General features: G+C 61.5%; 11 protein-coding genes across 11 annotated transcripts; 5 read left to right on the top strand and 6 right to left on the bottom strand.

The window, feature by feature from the left end:
• Positions 1-230: 230 nt before the first annotated feature.
• RHTO_03239 (uncharacterized protein) lies at positions 231-1,500 on the bottom strand (the record flags this gene model as incomplete). Its single annotated transcript, XM_016416910.1, has 5 exons — positions 231-813; positions 873-887; positions 939-1,010; positions 1,068-1,306; positions 1,369-1,500. 5 exons carry the CDS (start codon positions 1,498-1,500, stop codon positions 231-233), a joined length of 1,041 nt encoding a protein of 346 aa, XP_016276629.1.
• A 307-nt stretch (positions 1,501-1,807) lies between these two features.
• RHTO_03238 (nicotinamide N-methyltransferase, putative) lies at positions 1,808-3,352 on the bottom strand (the record flags this gene model as incomplete). Its single annotated transcript, XM_016416909.1, has 7 exons — positions 1,808-1,932; positions 2,023-2,167; positions 2,224-2,369; positions 2,433-2,659; positions 2,715-2,736; positions 2,799-2,976; positions 3,047-3,352. 7 exons carry the CDS (start codon positions 3,350-3,352, stop codon positions 1,808-1,810), a joined length of 1,149 nt encoding a protein of 382 aa, XP_016276628.1.
• A 416-nt stretch (positions 3,353-3,768) lies between these two features.
• Positions 3,769-5,302, top strand: RHTO_03237 (transcription factor, FAR1-related domain-containing protein; the record flags this gene model as incomplete). Its single annotated transcript, XM_016416908.1, has 3 exons — positions 3,769-3,850; positions 3,914-4,494; positions 4,553-5,302. 3 exons carry the CDS (start codon positions 3,769-3,771, stop codon positions 5,300-5,302), a joined length of 1,413 nt encoding a protein of 470 aa, XP_016276627.1.
• Positions 5,303-5,559: 257 nt separating this feature from the next.
• Positions 5,560-7,086, top strand: RHTO_03236 (uncharacterized protein; the record flags this gene model as incomplete). The annotated part of the gene is made up of 3 exons (XM_016416907.1): positions 5,560-5,668; positions 5,725-6,320; positions 6,382-7,086. The coding sequence occupies 3 exons, from the start codon at positions 5,560-5,562 to the stop codon at positions 7,084-7,086; spliced, it is 1,410 nt and encodes a 469-aa protein (XP_016276626.1).
• Positions 7,087-7,256: 170 nt separating this feature from the next.
• Positions 7,257-8,622, bottom strand: RHTO_03235 (uncharacterized protein; the record flags this gene model as incomplete). Its single annotated transcript, XM_016416906.1, has 5 exons — positions 7,257-7,600; positions 7,659-7,688; positions 7,748-8,132; positions 8,323-8,533; positions 8,594-8,622. 5 exons carry the CDS (start codon positions 8,620-8,622, stop codon positions 7,257-7,259), a joined length of 999 nt encoding a protein of 332 aa, XP_016276625.1.
• Positions 8,623-8,929: 307 nt separating this feature from the next.
• Positions 8,930-9,646, bottom strand: RHTO_03234 (uncharacterized protein; the record flags this gene model as incomplete). Its single annotated transcript, XM_016416905.1, has 3 exons — positions 8,930-9,125; positions 9,180-9,433; positions 9,500-9,646. 3 exons carry the CDS (start codon positions 9,644-9,646, stop codon positions 8,930-8,932), a joined length of 597 nt encoding a protein of 198 aa, XP_016276624.1.
• A 411-nt stretch (positions 9,647-10,057) lies between these two features.
• Positions 10,058-11,164, top strand: RHTO_03233 (arylamine N-acetyltransferase; the record flags this gene model as incomplete). The annotated part of the gene is made up of 2 exons (XM_016416904.1): positions 10,058-10,362; positions 10,429-11,164. The coding sequence occupies 2 exons, from the start codon at positions 10,058-10,060 to the stop codon at positions 11,162-11,164; spliced, it is 1,041 nt and encodes a 346-aa protein (XP_016276623.1).
• A 194-nt stretch (positions 11,165-11,358) lies between these two features.
• RHTO_03232 (uncharacterized protein) lies at positions 11,359-12,956 on the top strand (the record flags this gene model as incomplete). The annotated part of the gene is made up of 4 exons (XM_016416903.1): positions 11,359-11,464; positions 11,517-11,962; positions 12,021-12,275; positions 12,363-12,956. 4 exons carry the CDS (start codon positions 11,359-11,361, stop codon positions 12,954-12,956), a joined length of 1,401 nt encoding a protein of 466 aa, XP_016276622.1.
• A 146-nt stretch (positions 12,957-13,102) lies between these two features.
• Positions 13,103-14,688, top strand: RHTO_03231 (uncharacterized protein; the record flags this gene model as incomplete). Its single annotated transcript, XM_016416902.1, has 6 exons — positions 13,103-13,205; positions 13,260-13,350; positions 13,451-13,706; positions 13,772-13,841; positions 13,901-14,007; positions 14,074-14,688. The coding sequence occupies 6 exons, from the start codon at positions 13,103-13,105 to the stop codon at positions 14,686-14,688; spliced, it is 1,242 nt and encodes a 413-aa protein (XP_016276621.1).
• A 73-nt stretch (positions 14,689-14,761) lies between these two features.
• RHTO_03230 (peptide alpha-N-acetyltransferase) lies at positions 14,762-15,847 on the bottom strand (the record flags this gene model as incomplete). The annotated part of the gene is made up of 6 exons (XM_016416901.1): positions 14,762-14,871; positions 14,977-15,107; positions 15,209-15,316; positions 15,397-15,433; positions 15,495-15,625; positions 15,717-15,847. 6 exons carry the CDS (start codon positions 15,845-15,847, stop codon positions 14,762-14,764), a joined length of 648 nt encoding a protein of 215 aa, XP_016276620.1.
• A 428-nt stretch (positions 15,848-16,275) lies between these two features.
• On the bottom strand, positions 16,276-17,787 carry RHTO_03229 (Cystinosin/ERS1p repeat protein; the record flags this gene model as incomplete). The annotated part of the gene is made up of 4 exons (XM_016416900.1): positions 16,276-16,518; positions 16,601-17,207; positions 17,267-17,340; positions 17,494-17,787. 4 exons carry the CDS (start codon positions 17,785-17,787, stop codon positions 16,276-16,278), a joined length of 1,218 nt encoding a protein of 405 aa, XP_016276619.1.
• Positions 17,788-18,004: the final 217 nt, after the last annotated feature.

Raw genomic sequence — 18,004 nt, 5'->3', positions numbered from 1 at the left:
GCGCGACTCGCAGTCTGTCAAGATGTCGAGAGACTTGCTGCGGGAAGAAACAGTGCAGCACAGGTCATGCCAAGCTAGAGCAAGCGGACCGAAGCGCCCGAGAAGGAGTAATGAGGGTATATTCCAGGCGGTGAACGACGAGCAGATGCGACTAATGCGAGAGGTGGGTTTCAAATGAGCGAGCGTGAGTGTGGGAGGAACGAAAGGAAACGCTGCGGGACGAGAACCGCTCAAAGCGCCGAGCCAACTCGGCCTCCTCCCTCTCGCTTCTCCTCCTCAAGCGCCTTCTTCTCCCCAGCCTCAACCTTCTCCGCCTTCTCCGCCCCCTCGTCGTCCATCAACACAAACACCGCATCCCTCGGCGTCGCGGGCTCGCTCGCCAACCCACTCGACACTCCAACCATCGTACTCGGCCTGGTACCCGCCGAAAAGCCCGACTGGACGTCCCAGTCCAGCGCGCCCGTCGAATTGAGCACGCTAGCATTGAGAATCGAGTCGGTCGCGTACATCGAGTCGGTCATGTTGGACGAGTTGGGGAAAACAGGCGCTTCGGATCCGTCGCGCTTGAAGCGGTCGTCGCTGATTTCGCCTTCGAGGACTCGTCCTTTACCAGGGTACTTCGAGGCGTTCTCGCGCCCTTTCTTGGGCCGACGGACGGTGTGTGCGCGGTTGACCGGGCGCCCGGAGTAGCGTTCCCAGTCGACGGCGAGGAAGGAGGTTAAAAAGATGGGGAGGGGAGAGGCGCGGCGGACGGTGAAGTAGAGGGTTGCGATGAGGAGGTAGGCGAAAGAGCAGCAGAGGAAGAGGAAGCATCTGCGGTTAGAGTTGGTTAGTCTCGTTTCGCTTCTGCGCGATCGGGGTGGGAGACGCACATCCAGCTGAGAGATCTGAGCTTCGTCAGTATCGCGCGTAGTGACTGGCTAGAAGAAGCGACTCACGTCAAGGAGAGGACGGCGAGGAGCATGCGGCAGATGAGGAACCCGCCGCAGTGCGAAATCAGGCCGGGAGTCCTGCGAAAGGCGAGGCGTCAGTTCCGCTTCACCCCGGCGACTGAACTCGAGACTCACTCGGCATGCAGATTGCTGACCGCAATCAACACCCACACACCCGTCCCAGCCAGGCAGATCAACTCGGCCGCGATGGATCTCGAGAACTTGGCGACCTTGTCCCTCGTCCCGCCAGCCGTTGCATCCGCTCCGCCCGGCAAACGGATCGAGTAGGGTCGAGAGTAGAGGAACCAGACGGGGAAGGCGACGCAGAAGAAGGAGGTGACGATGATTGAGGGGACGACTCGTTGGAAGCCCTCCTGTGCGCGACGGACGCAACTGTCAGCATGCCAGTTCCGGTCTGAAGCGGGCGCCTACGCACCGTCAATGCAAGCTGGTAGCTCAGGAGCACGATGGAAGCGACCATGTCGAAGACACCGCTCAGCATGAGAGTCGTGAGGAATCCCTTGCGAATGGCGGGCAGGACGCCGAGGAGGGCGACGGCGCGGGTCATGGTGGATGTGAGGCGAGTCTGTGAGGTTGTCTGTTGGCTTGGCACTGTCTGGCGGGTCGTGCGATGTGCGATGCGAGGGTCGTCTCGCTCGGTGCTGGGGGGGTCGAGAGGAGTCGCGGACGAGAGGGTGTGTGCCGTGTGGGCGTATGTGGGTCAGTCAAAGGAGTGTCGCGGGTCCAGTACAGTCCGATTCAAGCCAGTCAAGCAGCAGCAGGTCGTGTGTGAGGAAGACGAAGTTGGTCAAACAAGTCGAACGCGACAAGACGCGTCTTGCACGAGGACGAGGTGAAAATGCAAGTTGCGCGGCTCAGGCAGCTACGATGTGCACCAGGCGCACTTCGCCCTCGCCTACCCATCCTTCTGCGCCGACGAGACCGCTTTGGTCCGGGAGAGTCTGGAGCGGAACGGCTTCGACGACGAGTTGGCTGGATCCTGTGGGCGAAGGGCGTCAGTATGGCGTCAGAGGAGTCTCGTACACCTGCTGTACATGGCCAAGTCGTAGGCGAACGCAGGCAGACTCACGGCACTCCTCAAGGAACAACGCCCACGTCTCCTCCGACCGCACCGTCCCAGCAATCAACGCTTCAGGCGCCTTGCCGCCGCTACCTCGTTGTAACAGCCACTGAAGGGTTGCTGCAAGGTGTCCAGCAAGGGAGGGATCGTAGACCTGCACGCACGAGTGTGAGCGAGGAGCACCTTGAAAGCGAAAGAGAGCGGACGCACTATGTCGGCGCCGATAATCAGCTCTGCGCCACCTCCTCCGTCAAAGACAGCGTCTTTCCATGCCTGCAAGGTGTCTTGCCCCGTCTCTGGATCTGATGCAAGCTCCCAGTCGAGCGACTCTGCCTTGACGAGGTCGTCGAGCGAGTCTGCGCCGCAAAGACATGTTAGCAGACCCTCAGCAGCACGTCAGAAGCCGTCACGAGCCTCACTCAGCGCAATGTTACCTCGCAGCATCTCCAACACCTTCTTGTCCACATCCGTCGCCACGATACGCTTCTTCTCCTCCGTCCCGCCTTCCGCGAGCGCATCCTGCTTGATCCGCGCCGCGACGAGCGAGAGCAAGCCGACACCAGCGCCAAGTTCGAGGATCCGGTTTGCGGAGAGGACCGCGGCGGGGTTGGCAAGGAGATGGTTCGAGAGGGCGATACAGGCTTGCCTGCGCAGATGACGGTCAGGGCAATGTGATTTGATCGCCGCATGAGCGAGCGCACCATGTTCGCAAGCCAGTTGTGCCTATCCCGAGGAACAAAGTCAGCATTCCGTGCGCAAGAGCGAAGGGAAGGAAGTGAACGAACCGCCGCTAATCATCCTGCCCTCCTCCTTCGACCTGATACTTCGCCAACTTGCAGGAGGTTCAGACAGGTCTCCCCAGTAGTATGTGCGAGTCGACACGCCCGGAGCGTCGCATTCGGCAGTTGAAGACGAGGTCGAGAGGAAGTCGACCATGGATTCGAGGATGTCGGGGTGGACTTCCTGCTCAACCAGTATGGTCAGTATGCCAAGCAGAACATTCTGCGAACCCTCGCGAAGCAAGCGAACGCACCTCATCCTCCACCCGCTCCGCATCTCCCTCCCTCCTCCTCTCCTCAAACCCAGCCTCAATCCCCTTCGTAACCCTCCTCCAAAACGCCCTCCTCCAGCTCCTCGCTCCCTCGTCAGACTCAGTCCGTCCCAAGAAGTGCTCGACAAGGTATTGCTGCGTTTGGGGGAGTGAAAGGGTTCGGGGAGATGGGAAGGGAGGAGAAGGGATTTGGATGGGAGAGGAGGGCGAGAGGGCGCAGTAGTGGCGTAGGAGGAGTGGCAGGTGGTGTGCTAGCTCGGGCGGATCTTGCTTGGCGGGATCAGGCATCGTTGTGAGCGAGTTCGGTGACGGCACGAGGACGAGGAGGAGAAGGGAGGTCAAGCGGGCTGGCAACCGTTCAGGGGCGTTGCTTGACGGTTTCTAGCAACGCCATGAACTGCTGGAGCATGGTCGAGCTCGTTGATACGCTCGAAGCGGCCTTGAGACGAGCAAGGGAGGATTTCGACGGCGACAGACTGGCTTCATGGTGGTCTGAGGGACTCGTTGGAGTTGATGGGCTCGCCAGACGTCTGCGCGCAACGCTAGCAGTTTGCTAGCAGTTGGTAGAGCTGCTTCTGACGCCTCCCCTCGACGTCAGCTGGATCCGCGGACTGCGCCGGACCTCTCTTCCGCTCCCTTTCCCTCCTTCCTCTCGCTTGCACACCGCTGGACTGCTGCTACAAGGCTCTCTTACTACCCGAAGCATGTCCTCGTCTTGCCTTCCGCTCCCGGGCACCGAGTTCGCGTCTCCCGAGGCCCTCCGACTCGCCGTGCACAAGGGTTGCTGTGAGTTCTCTTACCCAGCGATTAGCCTGCGCACCGTCGCGCTAACTCGCGTCTTCTCCGCAGTGGCGAAGGGTTACGAGCTGGCGGTCCGGCACGGCGGAGGCTTCTGCGGCGAGTTGGGCTGCCGCGTCGCAGCGAAGGGAGGCGGAGCATGCGCCTTCAGGCTGCTCTACAGCGGCAGCGGAACCCAGGTCCACGTCACGCAGATTCACGAGGAGCACACATGCTCGCAGGAGGTGCGCATGCTCAGGAGGCTTGCTGCTCGAGCGTGGGTTAGGTCGAAAATCGTTCAGCTCGAGGCGAAGCTCAAGCAGCCTGGGTCGACTCGACCCGTCCAATCTTCCGAACGCACTGACACGTACAATAAGGACGCCAGCGACGAATCTGAAGCCGAAGCCGACGAGCAGCAACGCTCGCCCCACCGCTCCCTCCGCTCACGCGCCGCGGTCGACTACCACGAGCCGGGCCTGTCTCTCCTCTCCAGCTGCTTTAACAGCGATGACGAAGGCGCTATGGAGCAATCGAATGAGGACAATGCGGACCAGAGCGGGGAGGGTTCGGTCAGCACGAGCGCGGCGAAGAGGCAGACCTTCGAGTGGCCGCAGATCTCGGAAGTGAGGGAGGATGCTTCGCGGGTTGCTGAGGTGCGCACGACTGCGCTACCGCCCGTCGCTCGTCCCGCTGATCCCGTCTGGCACGCAGACTACTTGCCTCGCCGCTCCCGCCGTCGGCGACACCTTCACCTCCGCACGCGACCTGCCCGTACAGCTTCACGCTTTCGCAGCTCAAATGGGCTTCACCATGCACCGTCGCAGATGCAGTAAAGACGGCTCATGGGTGGCCATTGGCTGCAGCAGGGGTCGTAACCGCAGCAAGCTCTCGAGGCAGGGCAAGTGTGCTTGCGTCGTCGAAGCCGACCGCGATGCCCACGGCTCATACCGCCTCAGCAAGGTCGTTCTTCGCCACAATCACGATCTCGCGCCGCCGAACGACGTAGACGAACCCGAGCCTGAAGCCACGCCCTCCGCCGCCTCGACTTCTGCTTCTGCGCCGCTCGCCGGACCGAGCAACTCGCACGCTACGACTTCGTTCTTCAGCCCTCCGCCCCTCCCCTCGCCTCAGCATCCCCGCTTCCACTTCGACACCCGCCAGCCGCAAAGCCAGCCCGCGCCGGCGCGCCTCCCAGCTCTCGCCTTCGTCGCCGACCTCAAAGCGCTCATCTCGCTCCTCATCCCCGACTTCTCGCCCGCTTCGACCTCTCGCCTCGCCTCTCAACTCGTCGGTGCCGGCGTCCGTTCAGTCAGCGAGCTTACCGACTTCCTCCTCTTCGAGGGCGACTCGGTTCTTCCCGGCTTTCTCGAGGGTCTCGCGTACCGGGAGGGAGACGAGATTGCCGAGGATGCCTTCTTGTTCTTCCAGCTCTTGAGGGCGTACAGCATGGACAACGCTTGAAACGAAGGAGGATCGCTTGCTCTTCGTGCGCTGACCTTCGCAAGTTGGCAGAAGTCGTGCGTAAGCCCGCAACAGCGCGCTTGTGTCGTTCATTCAAGGACTGAAGCCTTGCAATGCTCGCTCGTATGCTTCGTGCTCGCTCTCGTCGTCATCGAGGTCCGCGGACTCGCCGGGATCGCGTCTCTTGCTCCTTCTCCTCACTCTCCTCGCTCGTCTCGCTCTTTGGCCTCCCGCTTGCTCAACTCTGCACTCACACGATGTCTAAGTCCGCTCACGTGTCCACCTCGACTGCTCCGGCCTTCCCGCGGGTTGGCGACACCTTCTCCTCCCTGAACGAGTTCAAGCTGGCTTGCCACCGCGCAGCTCGTGCGTACGGCCCCTCCGTCCTCCTTTGATGGTACTAACAGTGCACGTACACACAGTCGCCGCCGGCATAGAGGTCAAGATCCCGGCAGGCAGCACCACCAGCGCCATCTTGCGTTGCAGGCTTTGTGACGAATGCCGCGCGGACAGGATCGGCCTCGGCGCGCCCTGCTCTTTCCGACTGTACGCATCTGCCACGGCGGGCACAAAGGGCGCCGTCAAGGTGTCGACGAGCTATCTCTCGCACTCTTGCCCTGAGACGGTTCGTCGAGCGCGGGACCGGGCGGGGGAATCGCGCGCCTGGACGCTCGGGAAAATTGAAGAGCTGGAGGAGGCGATTGCGGAGGGCAAGAAGCTGCCGAGCAAGACGTGGTGGGGACGGCCCGGGGTCCCTGTAAAACCCAACGGCGGCTCGAAGGACCGCGACTCGGAGGGCAGCGAGGCCGAGGAAAGCGACGAGGAGGACGACACAGACGAGGACAGCTGTGACGAGGACGGCGAGTCCGAGGAAGACGCCGAAGAAGACGACGACAGCGAGACCCAAGGTGCCTCGTTTGCGAGCAAGGCGGCGAGGTCGGGGAAGGCCGGCAAATCCAGGAGCGTGGCGTACCCTTCAGCGGCTGCTGTGTCCAAGGAGGTCTTGAAACTCGTCAAGGTGCGGCCCTCGCCTCGAGTCCAAAGTCCCGCTAGCTGACTTTCGCTGTTCGGCCGTGTAGACGGGTCCTGTCGCCTTTCCTTCGCACCAAACTTTCTCTAATGCACGCCAGCTCCTCGTTCACCTCTACGCCTTCGCTCAAGTGCGCGGCTTCACCATTCACCGCAAGAGCGACGCTTCCGACAAGCAGCACCTGCGCCTCATCTGCGCAAAAGGTCATCACCGCTACGCGCAGACGAAGCAGGGCAAGTGCAAGGTCTGCATCATCGCTGACCAGGACCAGAAGGGAGACTGGCGCATCACGTCGAGCGAGCTCGTACACAACCACGAGATTGACGAGGTCGCCGTTGACGAGCAAGCCTCGCCTCGCTTGTCGAGCCGCAAAGGGTCATCTATCGCGTCGAAGCGGTTGAAGCGAGAGGCGGACAAGCCGCCCGTCCAGCACGCCGCTCTCGTCCCGGCCTCGACTCCTTTCATCCCGACGCCGCTTCACGTCGAGGACGTCACCGCCTTCCTTTACTCGATCTTCCCTGCCGTCCCTGCTCACGAGCTCCAGCTCGTCGTCGACTTCCTCGCCCACGTCGGCATCTCGACGCTCGAGGACCTTGCCGCCCTCCTCGCCCTCGAGACGGCTACGATTCAGCACGTCGTCAATGCCGTTCAGCTGCCGTCTCTCAGTCCGCTCGAGCAGGCGAGCATGCGCGCAGCCTTCCACCGGTGCTTGGAGACGATCAGGCAGCAGGCAAAGGCGGACTTGCGCATGTAGTGCGGGACCTCGGCTTGCAATGAACGAACGGCGCCCGCTTGTCTGCTCAGTCTGCGAGGCCGTGTTGAACAATGCAGAGTGACCAAGTGGGTGAAGCGGGGAGTACGAAAGCGAGTGCAAGCGCGAGAGATGGGGACGAACGAAAACATGCGAAAGAGACGCAGCCGCCCTCAGTCAAGGTCGATGACCGTGACCTTCTTCCCACCCTTGCCCATCTCCTTCGACTCCTTCTTGCCGTCACCGGCAGCCTCCGACTCGTCCTTGACGCCCTCCTCGAACTTGACGCGCTTCCTCTTCGGGTCGTCGACTTCCTCGCCGCCCTCAAGCACGAGGATCTCGCGCTTGACCTTGGCGATGCGCTTCTCGATTTCGAGCATCTCGAGCTCGGCGCGCTTGTCGGCGAGCTGGCGGCGGGCGACCTGCGGAGGAAGGGAGTCGTCGGTATCGGCTGAGAGCCTAGGAGAAGGGGAGTGACGTTCCTTCGCGCGCTCGGCCTTCTTGTCGGCATCGGGATCTGTAGAGCAGGAGATGAGCGTCGAGGCATCGAGAGCGACGCAGTGAGACGGGCGAACCGGGGGCATGGCCTTCGATCTGCAAAAGGACTAAGGCGATACGGATCAGTGCCGCGTCTTCGGACGAGCGTGTGAGAGTCACGACGCACGCTTTGACCGGTAACGGAAGATGAGGCTGGAGAGGGGGTCTTTAGGCTTGTCGATGTACTTGCATCTACTGCGTCGCCGTCGCGGCTGTCTACAGTGTCGCCGAAGCTGTCGGGCGATGATCAGAATCAACTCTTGCTCGTTAAAGGGTGACGCCAGGACATGCGCGACTTGATGCGTCAGCCTCGCCTTCTTCTTCTGCTCGTCGACAATGCGGCCTTCCGGAGCTTTGGCCTTGTAGCAAGTCGCAATACGGCGAACGTGTTCGATCCTGCAAATCTTGAGTTGAATAGTGCCGAGATTGTCCACGAAGTCCCGGTCGTTGCAGGCTTCCTGCGCTTGATCCGTCGTGACGAGTTTGCGGAAGACAAAAGGGCGGAACTTGGTCTGTCAGTGGGCAAGTTCAGCAGATTGGCTTCATAGAAATGGACATCTGGACTTGCGTTGTGGATTACGAAACCCGGGAAGCTGTCGTCGAGATTGCCGTCCCAATCGTTGTCTGTAATGGGGAAGGCCATTGCATTCGCTCTGTGGAAGTCCGCTTAGCTTCGCCCCGCACTCAGAAGTGGTGAGGCACGCGCTTGGCTCCATCGACATCAATCAGCACAACGAAAGGATCCTCCGGCGCCTTCTTCCTGGTGTCGAGGAAGTGGACCGAGAACTTGACGTCGTCCTTCGACTCGACATACGCGACCGTCCTGCTCTCATCCTCCGTAGCGTCGTACACCTCCAGCGGCTCGCCCTCGATGCAGATCCAGCCGAACACGCCAGGCAAGCCGGGGAACTGGCTGCGTACGACGAAGACGAGGTCGGCTCGGAACGGCGTGGAGAGGCTCGGAGGGACGCACAGACGGTGTTTCGGGTCGGGAAGATGCATTCTGAGCGGTTTCAGCGAGCGGAACGAGCGATGAAGCGGGAGCGTGAGGTGAAGAGGGCAAGGGTGGTCCGCGGACGACGGCGGAGGCGGTTGGAACACAGCAACGTCGCCGCTGGAGGTGATAGGCAGTTGATAGCGTGGTGAGAGAGCTAGCGCTCGGTTCCGAGGTACCTAGCGCTCAAGGGAGACGTTGTAGCGCAACAGCCGGACCTTCCCAAGCAAAACGTACTTGACCGGCTCGATACAACACTCACCCGCTCTTCCTACCACCGCATCGAAGCAAGTCCATCCTTTCTGTCACGCTCGCCTAGCCATTCGACCGCCCAACCTGCGCCAGGTCTGGACCCGGACCCAAGATCCCTCCCGCCGAATGACGCGAGTAGATCGCCCAGTCGTAGGCGACGAAGGGTTCGCGGAAGAGGGTAAAGTGTGGGTTGCGGCGGCGATGGTAGAGGGCGCAGAGGAGGAGGAGGGCGAAGAGGAGGGCGAGGAAGAGGAAGGACCTGCGAGAACGAGGTCAATGAGGACGACGCCAGGAAGTGGGAAACCGTGCGCACAGCCACCCGAGCGAGAGACAGCCTTGCAGCGCACTGCAAATGAAGTGCACGCCGCAAGAGCTCAACAGGCCAGGCGTCGAGGCGTGCAGGCGGGAAACGCAGGCGAGGGTGAAGAGCGCAAATCCGGCGAGCGAGACCAGCTCGAGCTGCAGACTGGCGAGACGTCGTCGCTTTGTCGAGGCGTTCGCATCGATCGGGCGGAGGAACCAGGCGCAGTGTGCGACGGTGAGGAGTGAGCAGGTGAGGAGAGCGGGCTGCAGGACATGGGATGAGAGTATGTACCGGCTCCTCCTCGGGAACAGAGCTCGAGGATCACGCACCACCGGCTTGTTGTATCCGACGGTCCATTTGAGCTCATAGGCGAGCAGGGTGGTCGCGAGGAGGAAGAGTACGGTCGCGGACGTCGCCAGGAGCGAGTACAGGACATGCCGTGCCGTCGGAACCCACGTAGTGTCTATCGAGCGCATCTGTGAGTCTGCACAAGCAAGCTGCAGCCTTCAAGCGGCGACTGTCACGAAGCCGTTCTTCATCAGCAAGAAAGGGCTTCAAGGAGGCGTGAGCGAGAACGGGGGCGTGCGCGGCGCCGGTTGTTTCGTAGACGCCATCCTAAGCAGCTGTAGCTCGGCTGAGTATCCTTCAGCAAGCCCCAAGTCAAGCGGAGTGAGCGGTTCAAGGTCAACTTGACTTGCCGCCATCCCGCCGGACCTCCTCTGCCAGCGCCCACACGCTCGTTCCGCTCATTTGCTCTGTGCGCCGGTTATTACACTCCTAGAGACGCTCTCAAGCTAGACCGGGCTACCCGCCGCTTGTCCCGCCCACCATCTCGATTCCCCGTCTTCCCTCAACCTCCGCCTCATTTCCGTCAAAGCAGCGCAACTATGGCCGACGGGATCCCTCTCGACCCATGGAAGCAGATCACGCTGTCCCGCCAGCAAGTCGAGGCGTACCTCACACGGATTCAGCTCCCTCAGTCAACCATCGACGAGCGACCGTCCCTCCCTCTCCTCGCCAAACTCATGCAGAGTCAGCTCGAGAATATCCCGAAGGACACGACGCCTATGCACGTCGAGGACTGGGAGGGACCGAGCAAGCCGATCAAGCTGTCAAGCGTGCTGAAGATGCCCGAGGGGGTTGAGGCTTTCGACCGGATTGTGACGGAGAACAAGGGAGCCTTCTGCTTCGCGTGAGTATCGGCGCAGTCCTTCCTTCCTTGCCGACGACAGCTGACCGTCGTCGCTCTGACTCGCAGCGTCAACCCAACTTTCGCCGCATTCCTCCGCTTCTTCGGCTTCCGCGTGAGCGAACTCGTCGGCCGGACATTCAAGTCGCTCGGAAACGACCCACGGACGCACCCCGACGGCTGGAAGTGGGGCACGTTGACGCATGAGCTGATGGTTGCCGACTGGGAAGGCAGCGACGCGCGATACCTCGTCGATGCGGCATGGGGTCCTTGGGGATGCCCTGTGCCTGTCAAGCTCTCGAGCGGCGAGACGGTACTCGGCTTGAACGAATATGAGGCGTTCAAGATCGTCAATGAGGGGCTTCCTCTCAGCCCACACCAGACGCCGCCCATCGACACAATGCCAGGCTGGACCTTCTACCGCTTCATTCCTCCGCCCAACACTCCCCTCTCTCTCCCCATCACCGACTCGACTCCCGGCTACTGGTCTCCCCAATTCCATTTCCACCTCCTCTCCATCCCGCTCCTCGACTACCGCCTCCTACACCACTTCTCCGCCACCCACGAAGTCGGCAGCTTTTACGCCTTCTGGCTTGTCACGCGTCTATTACCCGGTACAGGCGGTGCGCGGCGGAGTATGATGTTCGCGGAGAAGGAGGGACAGGACGTGCGAAGAGCGAAGGTATATACGACAGGCGGACACGAGGGGAAGGGCAGTCTGGAGGGGCGGGATGTCGAATGGGTGGACATGGAGACTGGGCCGATGCGGGAGTACCTCGAGCGCGAGTTTGGGTACAAGTTCTGAGGAGAGGGAGGAAGGGCCGAGGAAGAGGTCGGCGGAGACGTCTCCTTCTGGCTGTGTAGACTCGTTATAGATGACAGAGTCGCTGTTGTGTCTCCCATTGCCCTTGCATGGCGCCGCTCGTCGCTGAGCAGCCGCGAGCTTTCACCCTCGCCTCTCTCCCTCCTCCCCTTCACTCGCTCCTGACGCCTCACGCCATGACCGCTGCTGTACGGCCTCAGACGATCGAGATTGGCTCTCGCTTTCCTGCCTGGGACAAGGAGAACTCGCTCTGCTTCGAGATCGCCTTTCGTCGTCTCGCGGGTGCGTCCTCTCTCTTCGCCCCTCGCAACGCAGCTGACGCCTCACGAGACAGTCGCCGGAGACTTCGAGCCCTGCTGGAACCGCCAGAGCTACACCAAGTCCCACTACGACTGGTCCTGCAACGAGCCAGCGCAGGGCGACGGCTTCTGCACCTTCTCCGCCTCGCTCTCGACGGACCCCACCACCGGGGAAGCGCGCGTGACGGACGTCTGCCTCGAGCATGCGCATCCGCAGTGCGAGATGAGTCCGGCGCTGCGGGAGGACCTGCGCAAGGAGCTCGAGGCGGCGTGCGACGAGCTGGAAGAAGAGGCGAAGAGCGAGTTCGTCAAGTTACGCCGAGCTAAGCGGGGCTCTACGACTTCGACGGACACGGAAGTGGCTCCGCATGTCGCGCAGCAGCTTGTTGTGTGGGACGTGTGGGTTGCGGCGGGCAAGGAGCGGGCTGAGCGGTTCGAACAGGCACTCTTGGCGGAAGGACGTGCGGCTGAGGGCTATCCGGTGCGTCGTGCGTGATTCCACGAACGAGCATCCGCTGACATTAGGACGATGTTCGCAGACCGGCGGCATCTTCGGCGACGAGACCAACTCTCTTTCCACCGACCCGCTCGACCACCCGCTCGCCAAGATCAGCCCGCTCAACAATCCCCCTTCTCCGCCATCGTCTGCGACTGCCCGCCTGGACGCTGCGCCGAAATCTCCGGACTCGCCATCTACAACCCCAAAAGGCGTTTCGTCGAAGAACAAGACGACGCTCGTCTCGCAGATGAAGGGAAAGCAGCGACGCAGCGTGAGCGTCGTCGAAGTCGACCTCGTGAGTCAAAGTACTCCTCGCACGCTGTCCACTCCAAATAGGCGAGGCAGAGGACTCGCTTGTCGCTGACCTTCCCAACTCTGGCAGACGGACTTGCCTGTCACCCCGACGAAGCGCAAGAAGGTTAAAGCGAGCAGTACTTCGGCTCAGGACACCCCTACGAGCCCCGAGCGCCAGAAGACAACACCAAGTTCCGCCCAATCCTCGCTCTCCAGCCTCTCTGCGAGTCCCCAGCCTCGCACGACATCGTCCTCTCACTCGTCACGTACGAGGGAGGGTGCGCCGACGCCGACGCCGCCCGGACTCGCGATTAAGCGTGAGATGTCGCCCGAGTTGGGCATCGCGACTGCCGCAACCGAATTTCATGCGGACGGAGCTGGCGCTATCCCGCCCATGCTTCGCTCTCCGACATCGCGCGAGCCTGAAGCGAGCCCCGCGCCTACGCTTGTCGAATACCTTTCAACGCTCGACCCGTTCGGCGGCTTCGACTACTCCTCCTTCGCGCCGACGCTCGAATATCTCGGCATCAAGAACGGTACAGCGCTCGAACGATGGGCCAAAACGGACGAGAAGCTCAAGGTGCTTGTCAAGAAGCTGGCTAAGCCGGACGGAGCGGATGAGTTGGCGTTGATGCAGTTCGAGGAGGACTTGAGGGAGAGAGCGAGGGGCGCGGCGGGTTGAGGCGGCTTTGCGGTTTCGTAGTCTTGATAGCGTCGCCTTCGACATCTGAGACTGCTTGGAATCCTATGCTCAACTGCGTAGTTCGTCCAAAGCGATGCCGTCCTCCTCTCCTTCCGCTCGTTCACTCGTCTCGCTCACCTCGCTCTATGCCCGTCGCTCAGCCACCCCAGCGCATCCAAATCGGCTCTCGCTTTCCTGCCTGGGACACGGAAGAGTCCTGCTTCGAGCTCGCCTTCCGCAAGGAAGCCAGTGCGTCCTCTCGCCTTCTCTGGCTCATACAGCGCTCACAGCCGCTTCGAACAGCTCGCCGCGACTTTGCACCGTCTTGGGACGACACGAACTACGTTCCGGCTACCCACACGTTCTGGGGCTGCGCACACACGGCGAAGGGGAAGTGCACTTGCACCGTCCGAGTCCTCCTCTCGAAAAGACGTCGACAAGCGAAGCCCTTTCATCTCGTACGCCTACTTCGGTCACAGTCACTCCGCTTCCAGGCTGTCCGATGACGTCCGCTTCGCCTGCGGCGAAGACATGGCTGGCGTACGGAAGGAGTTGAGGACGGGCGCTTTCAGGGAGTTTGCGCGACTCAAAAAGCTTGCGGACGTATTCAAGAGGGAAGGAGTGACGCGGTGGGCATCGTCTCAACAGCAGTTGGTCATCTGGGACGTGTGGGTCGCGATCGGCTTCAAGCGGGCGAAGCAGTTTGAGAAGAAGATGCTCGGGGACGGTCTGGTCGTCGAGGGCTACCCGGTGCGTTCTTGAACACCGAGTCGAGTAGGCCGAGGCACTGACAACGCTTGAATCGACGTGTGCAGTCTCAAGGCGTCCTCGACAACTCGCTTTCTCCCGATTCTGATCCTCTCGCACACCCTCTCGCCGCCGTTAGTCCGCTCACGAAGGCTGTCTCAGACGCGTCTGTCGCACTTGGTCGCCAGAGAGCGCAGGTGAAGGGCAGGGCGAGGTCGAGCAGCTGGAAGGGCGCGAAAGGAACGACAGTCGCGGCCAACAAGGTGAACGGTGGAGCGGCAAGCGCGAAAGGGACCAGCGAATGGTGCGTATGCCTCCAGGTCTCAGCCTAGAAGGAGTGGCTGAAAGCCGATCACTTGGCCGCTCGAAGCAGGAGACTGCGCCGGTCACGCCGAAGAAGGTCGCCCGGGATCTCGTCCAGACAGCCAACAAAGCCTCGCAGTCCTCCTCTGCCTCAGACCCGGCACCTTTGGCGTTCGTCAATGAAGCTGTCCTCGCGCCGCCGGAGCGCGCGCCGTCCTCAGTCGTTTCGCCTTCCCCCTCGAAACGCCTCAGTGCCAGCGGCAGCAAGCGAAGCAGCACGTCGTCCGACTCGCCAGCGACAAAGAAGCGCAAGAGCGAGTCCTCCTCGTCGAGCGCGGAGATCAAGCAGGAAGTCAAGGCGGAGCACGAGCTCCAAGTCTTGTCCTTCAAGGCGCCCAGCTCTTCCGCTCCCTTGCCTTCGCGCGCGGCGCCCGATCCCACATTCCTCGCCTACCTCACCGCCCTCGACACCGGCGGAGCAGTCGACTATTCCATCTTCGCCTCGGACCTCGCCCACCTCGGATTCAAGAACCACAAGGCGCTCGAGCGAGTCGCAGCGACGGCCGAGAACTGCAAGCGGCTGGTCAAGGACTTGTCGAAGCTGAGGTCGACGGACAAGTATGCGCTGATTATGTTCGAGGAGGATCTGAAGGCGAAGGTTGCGGGAGGAAGGGACGGCTGAGCGGGATTGTCGACAACGTGCTTCTCTCTGCAGAGCTTAGGAATGATTATGGTACGTCGCGTTAGCATCAGACTCAGAAGACGATGTCTTCTGGTTGTACTACGACGTCTCGCCCGTCCTTCGCGCCGCGCGGTAGCTGTATCGAGAGCTTGTCCGTATCCCGCGGCAACGGTTTCCGCATGTCTGTACCAGCGAGAGCTCAGCTAGGCTCGTCACATCGAAGATCTTCGATGCAGAGCGGAAATGCGTGCGCGAGATCAGGCAATGACAAGGACGAGCCGAACTCACCGTATGCATCCTCGTCCTTCTCGCCCGGCCCGCCTCCGTAGTACGCCTGCACTCTCCGATAGATCATGTAGCCCAGCGATTCGTAGAGACCTATTGCGAGGTTGTTCGATTGTCGGACGAAGAGGTCGACGCTGCGAGAGGTACGCAGGTCAGCTCCGCCTGACACATTCAGCCGCAAGGAGCCGTGAAACGACGGTGTCACGCGAGTGCGCAGTGTGAGGAGGAGACTCACAACCAGCCTTCTTGTCGCTCCGAGACCTTTTCGAGCAAGTCCATCATCATGCTCGCGAGACCTAGTCGTCGGTGTTGCGGCGAGACGGTAATAGCCGATACGTGTCCACTGTGAATCACTCCTGCGTGGTCAGCGGGTTCCTTCGAGCGTGAGGAGCAGGAGGTCGCAGCTGGAGGAGGGAGACTCACTGCCAATCCCGTCCTCGACCCTCAGTCTTGCCCATCACTGCGGGCGCTCGCACACTCTTCAGATCTCACTAAAAATCCAGAGGAGTCGAAGAACGCACCGTAACCCATCAGTCCCCCTCCCTCTCCTCCTCCGAACCCTCCGGCCGTCTTACTCCCGCTTCCCCGTCCTGCGGCGCCTTGCAAGCCGATTCCTCTGCACTTTGCCTGTCCACCAGCCGACTCGACCACCCTTTTCACCCGTACAAGCCTATCAGCCTTCAAATGCTCATCTCCCCACCGCCCTGCTCCTCCTCAAACAGCTCAAGAAGGGCAAGACGCACGAGAACAAGTCACCCCAGTGCATCAGGTAGCTGAGGTAGTAGCTCACGCCGTACGTCTCGGTCCAGACGTCGAGGTTGATGGCGTTGAAGTCGAAGAGGTCGAGGGCGGAGAAGGGCCGGATGAGCGACATGGCGCGGTGTGAGGGGCGGGACGGGTGGTCGCAAGCTTAATTTGAGTCGATGAGTCGGTTGAGCAGGCCAGCCTGAGCGTTGTGAGCGCGAAAGGGAGACGTCAAAGAGTAAGAGAGGTGTGTCGAGGAGGATTCGCCAAGGTCTCCTTCGTTCGGCGGTCTGGCAGCATCAAGCATCGCCTACACTGCTCCGTCGACTCACGACTGTGACTGGGCCGACCGCGATTGAGGATATGACGTCGAGTTTCCCTGCTCCTGCGAGAACGAGCGAAAAGGAACGCCCTTGATGCAGCCACGACTGTACAGGGTCTACGCTAGCCCAAAGGAACAGGAACGAACGAAAGTGCACACCCGGGAACCGGTGAGACGCGAGGAAATCTCGCGCCCGCCTTCATTAACCAAGAACCCGCCCCCATCCTCTCCCCCGCTCATCGCAACAACCTCTCCCTCTCCCCTCCCCTCGCCCCACCCTGCTCCCCCTCTCCCTCCCGCCCAGGCAGCGGTTCGCCCCAATCGTCCACCCCCTCCCTCGCTTGTCTCCGCCTAAACACCAAACACAACACGAGCAGCGTTCCCTGCAGGACGCCCGTGACAAAGTAGGTTGCCCAGCCTGTGAAGTTTACGCCGGGTCGGATGGCGAGCGTGTAGACGAAGACGAAGGAGCCGGGGGTCTGCGCGGTCAAGTCCGGTACGTACAAGTCAGTCTTTCGCGCTTCGAGAGGGCGGGGACAGACGAAAGGGGCCCGAACGCACCTGGAGCATCATCATCGGGATACTCAAGCTTCCCACGAGCCTCCTCCGCGCCGTGTGCACGAGCTGCGGCGCATACTGGGCACACCCGAGCGCAACACTCACGAGTCCCAACGTCGTCGCCCAAACCCTGACCGCCCTCTCGCTCGGGTGTTCCCGTCCGCCTCCGTTGCCCGGCACGGGATCCCAAGGGGAAGGCGTTCCCTGATGCGGCGTCTCGGCTTTCGGGAGGGTAAGGAGGAGGATGAAGGTTGTGAGGAAGGTGAGGAGGAAGTGGAGGACTGTGAGGAGGAAGAGGGAGACTGCGTGGCGGTATTCGGAAGAGAGGATGATTTCCCCCCTGCGCAGTTGGCCGGGGAGGAGGAAAGTCGAGGGATTGAACGCGCGCTCGTCGTCTGTCTCGTCGTCTGCTGAGGAGACGTCGCTTGTGAGAGAGGCGGAGGAGCGCGAAGGACGGATCAGGTTTGAGGGAGTCGTGGTGCGCATGAAGTCGGGCACGAGGGAGGTGAGGAAGGGTTTCCGTTGACGTTGAGGGAGGGCGGACGATGCGATAGGAACTGAGCGGACGTATTTCGAGCTGAGGGGGTAGTAGACGAGATACAGGATGAAGCTGCGGGAGGGAAGGGTGATTAGCTTCGCATGGGGAGAGGCAGGAGTGTGCGCACGCACATGAGGGAGAAGCAGAACCACTGGGTGAAGACCTGCGCGATCCCGAGGACCGACTCGGCGCACTGGCCCTTGGACTGGGGTGATTGAAGCGTGTACGAGGAGGAGTAGGACGAAGCGTGTGCGTGCAGATCCATGTGGGGAGGGCGGAAGCGCGAGCGGAAGAGAGGGAGAGCGTGGTCAGCCAAACAAATCGCGGCCTCGGGTTCAAAAGAACCGCGATGACGCACCAGGTACTGGCAGCAGGCGACCTGACCCCACTGCAACGTGACGATGTTGCCCAACGAGCTGGCAGACGAGGTTGCGCCCAAGAGGAGGAAGAGCGGCGAGAAGCCCTCGCTGTTCTTGTGGCGGATGATGCGGATGTACTGCGGTGCGTACGAGAGGAGGAGTCCTGCGATGATCAGGCTCGACAGCACCGTCGCAGTCGTGTCGTGTTCGAACGCGGCCTTGCAAGTCGATGGCGAGGGCGTGGGTCGCGAGTGGAAGAGCGCCGGTGCGACGCCGCCGCCGAGTGGGAGCATTGCGAGTGAAGCAGCGTCTGTTCGCAGCTGGGCAGCCCTGGCTTCGCCCTGTGAGCGTGGTGTGAAGAGCGTGAGGCGAGGGTCGTCGCGGAGAGCGGGGTCCTCTTCGCCAACGGGGAAAATGCGCGATTGCGTGTAGTGCACTAATGAAGCACTACTACACAGGCTACACTGGGACCGGATGGAACCCGTGCGAGTTTGAAGGCGGTCGTAAAGT

The sequence above is a fragment of the Rhodotorula toruloides genome (assembly GCF_000320785.1).
Source record: "Rhodotorula toruloides NP11 unplaced genomic scaffold Scaffold2, whole genome shotgun sequence".
NCBI lineage: Eukaryota > Fungi > Basidiomycota > Microbotryomycetes > Sporidiobolales > Sporidiobolaceae > Rhodotorula > Rhodotorula toruloides.
Note: the sequence above shows the minus strand (reverse complement) of the source record. Positions and strands in the feature narration are given on the sequence as shown.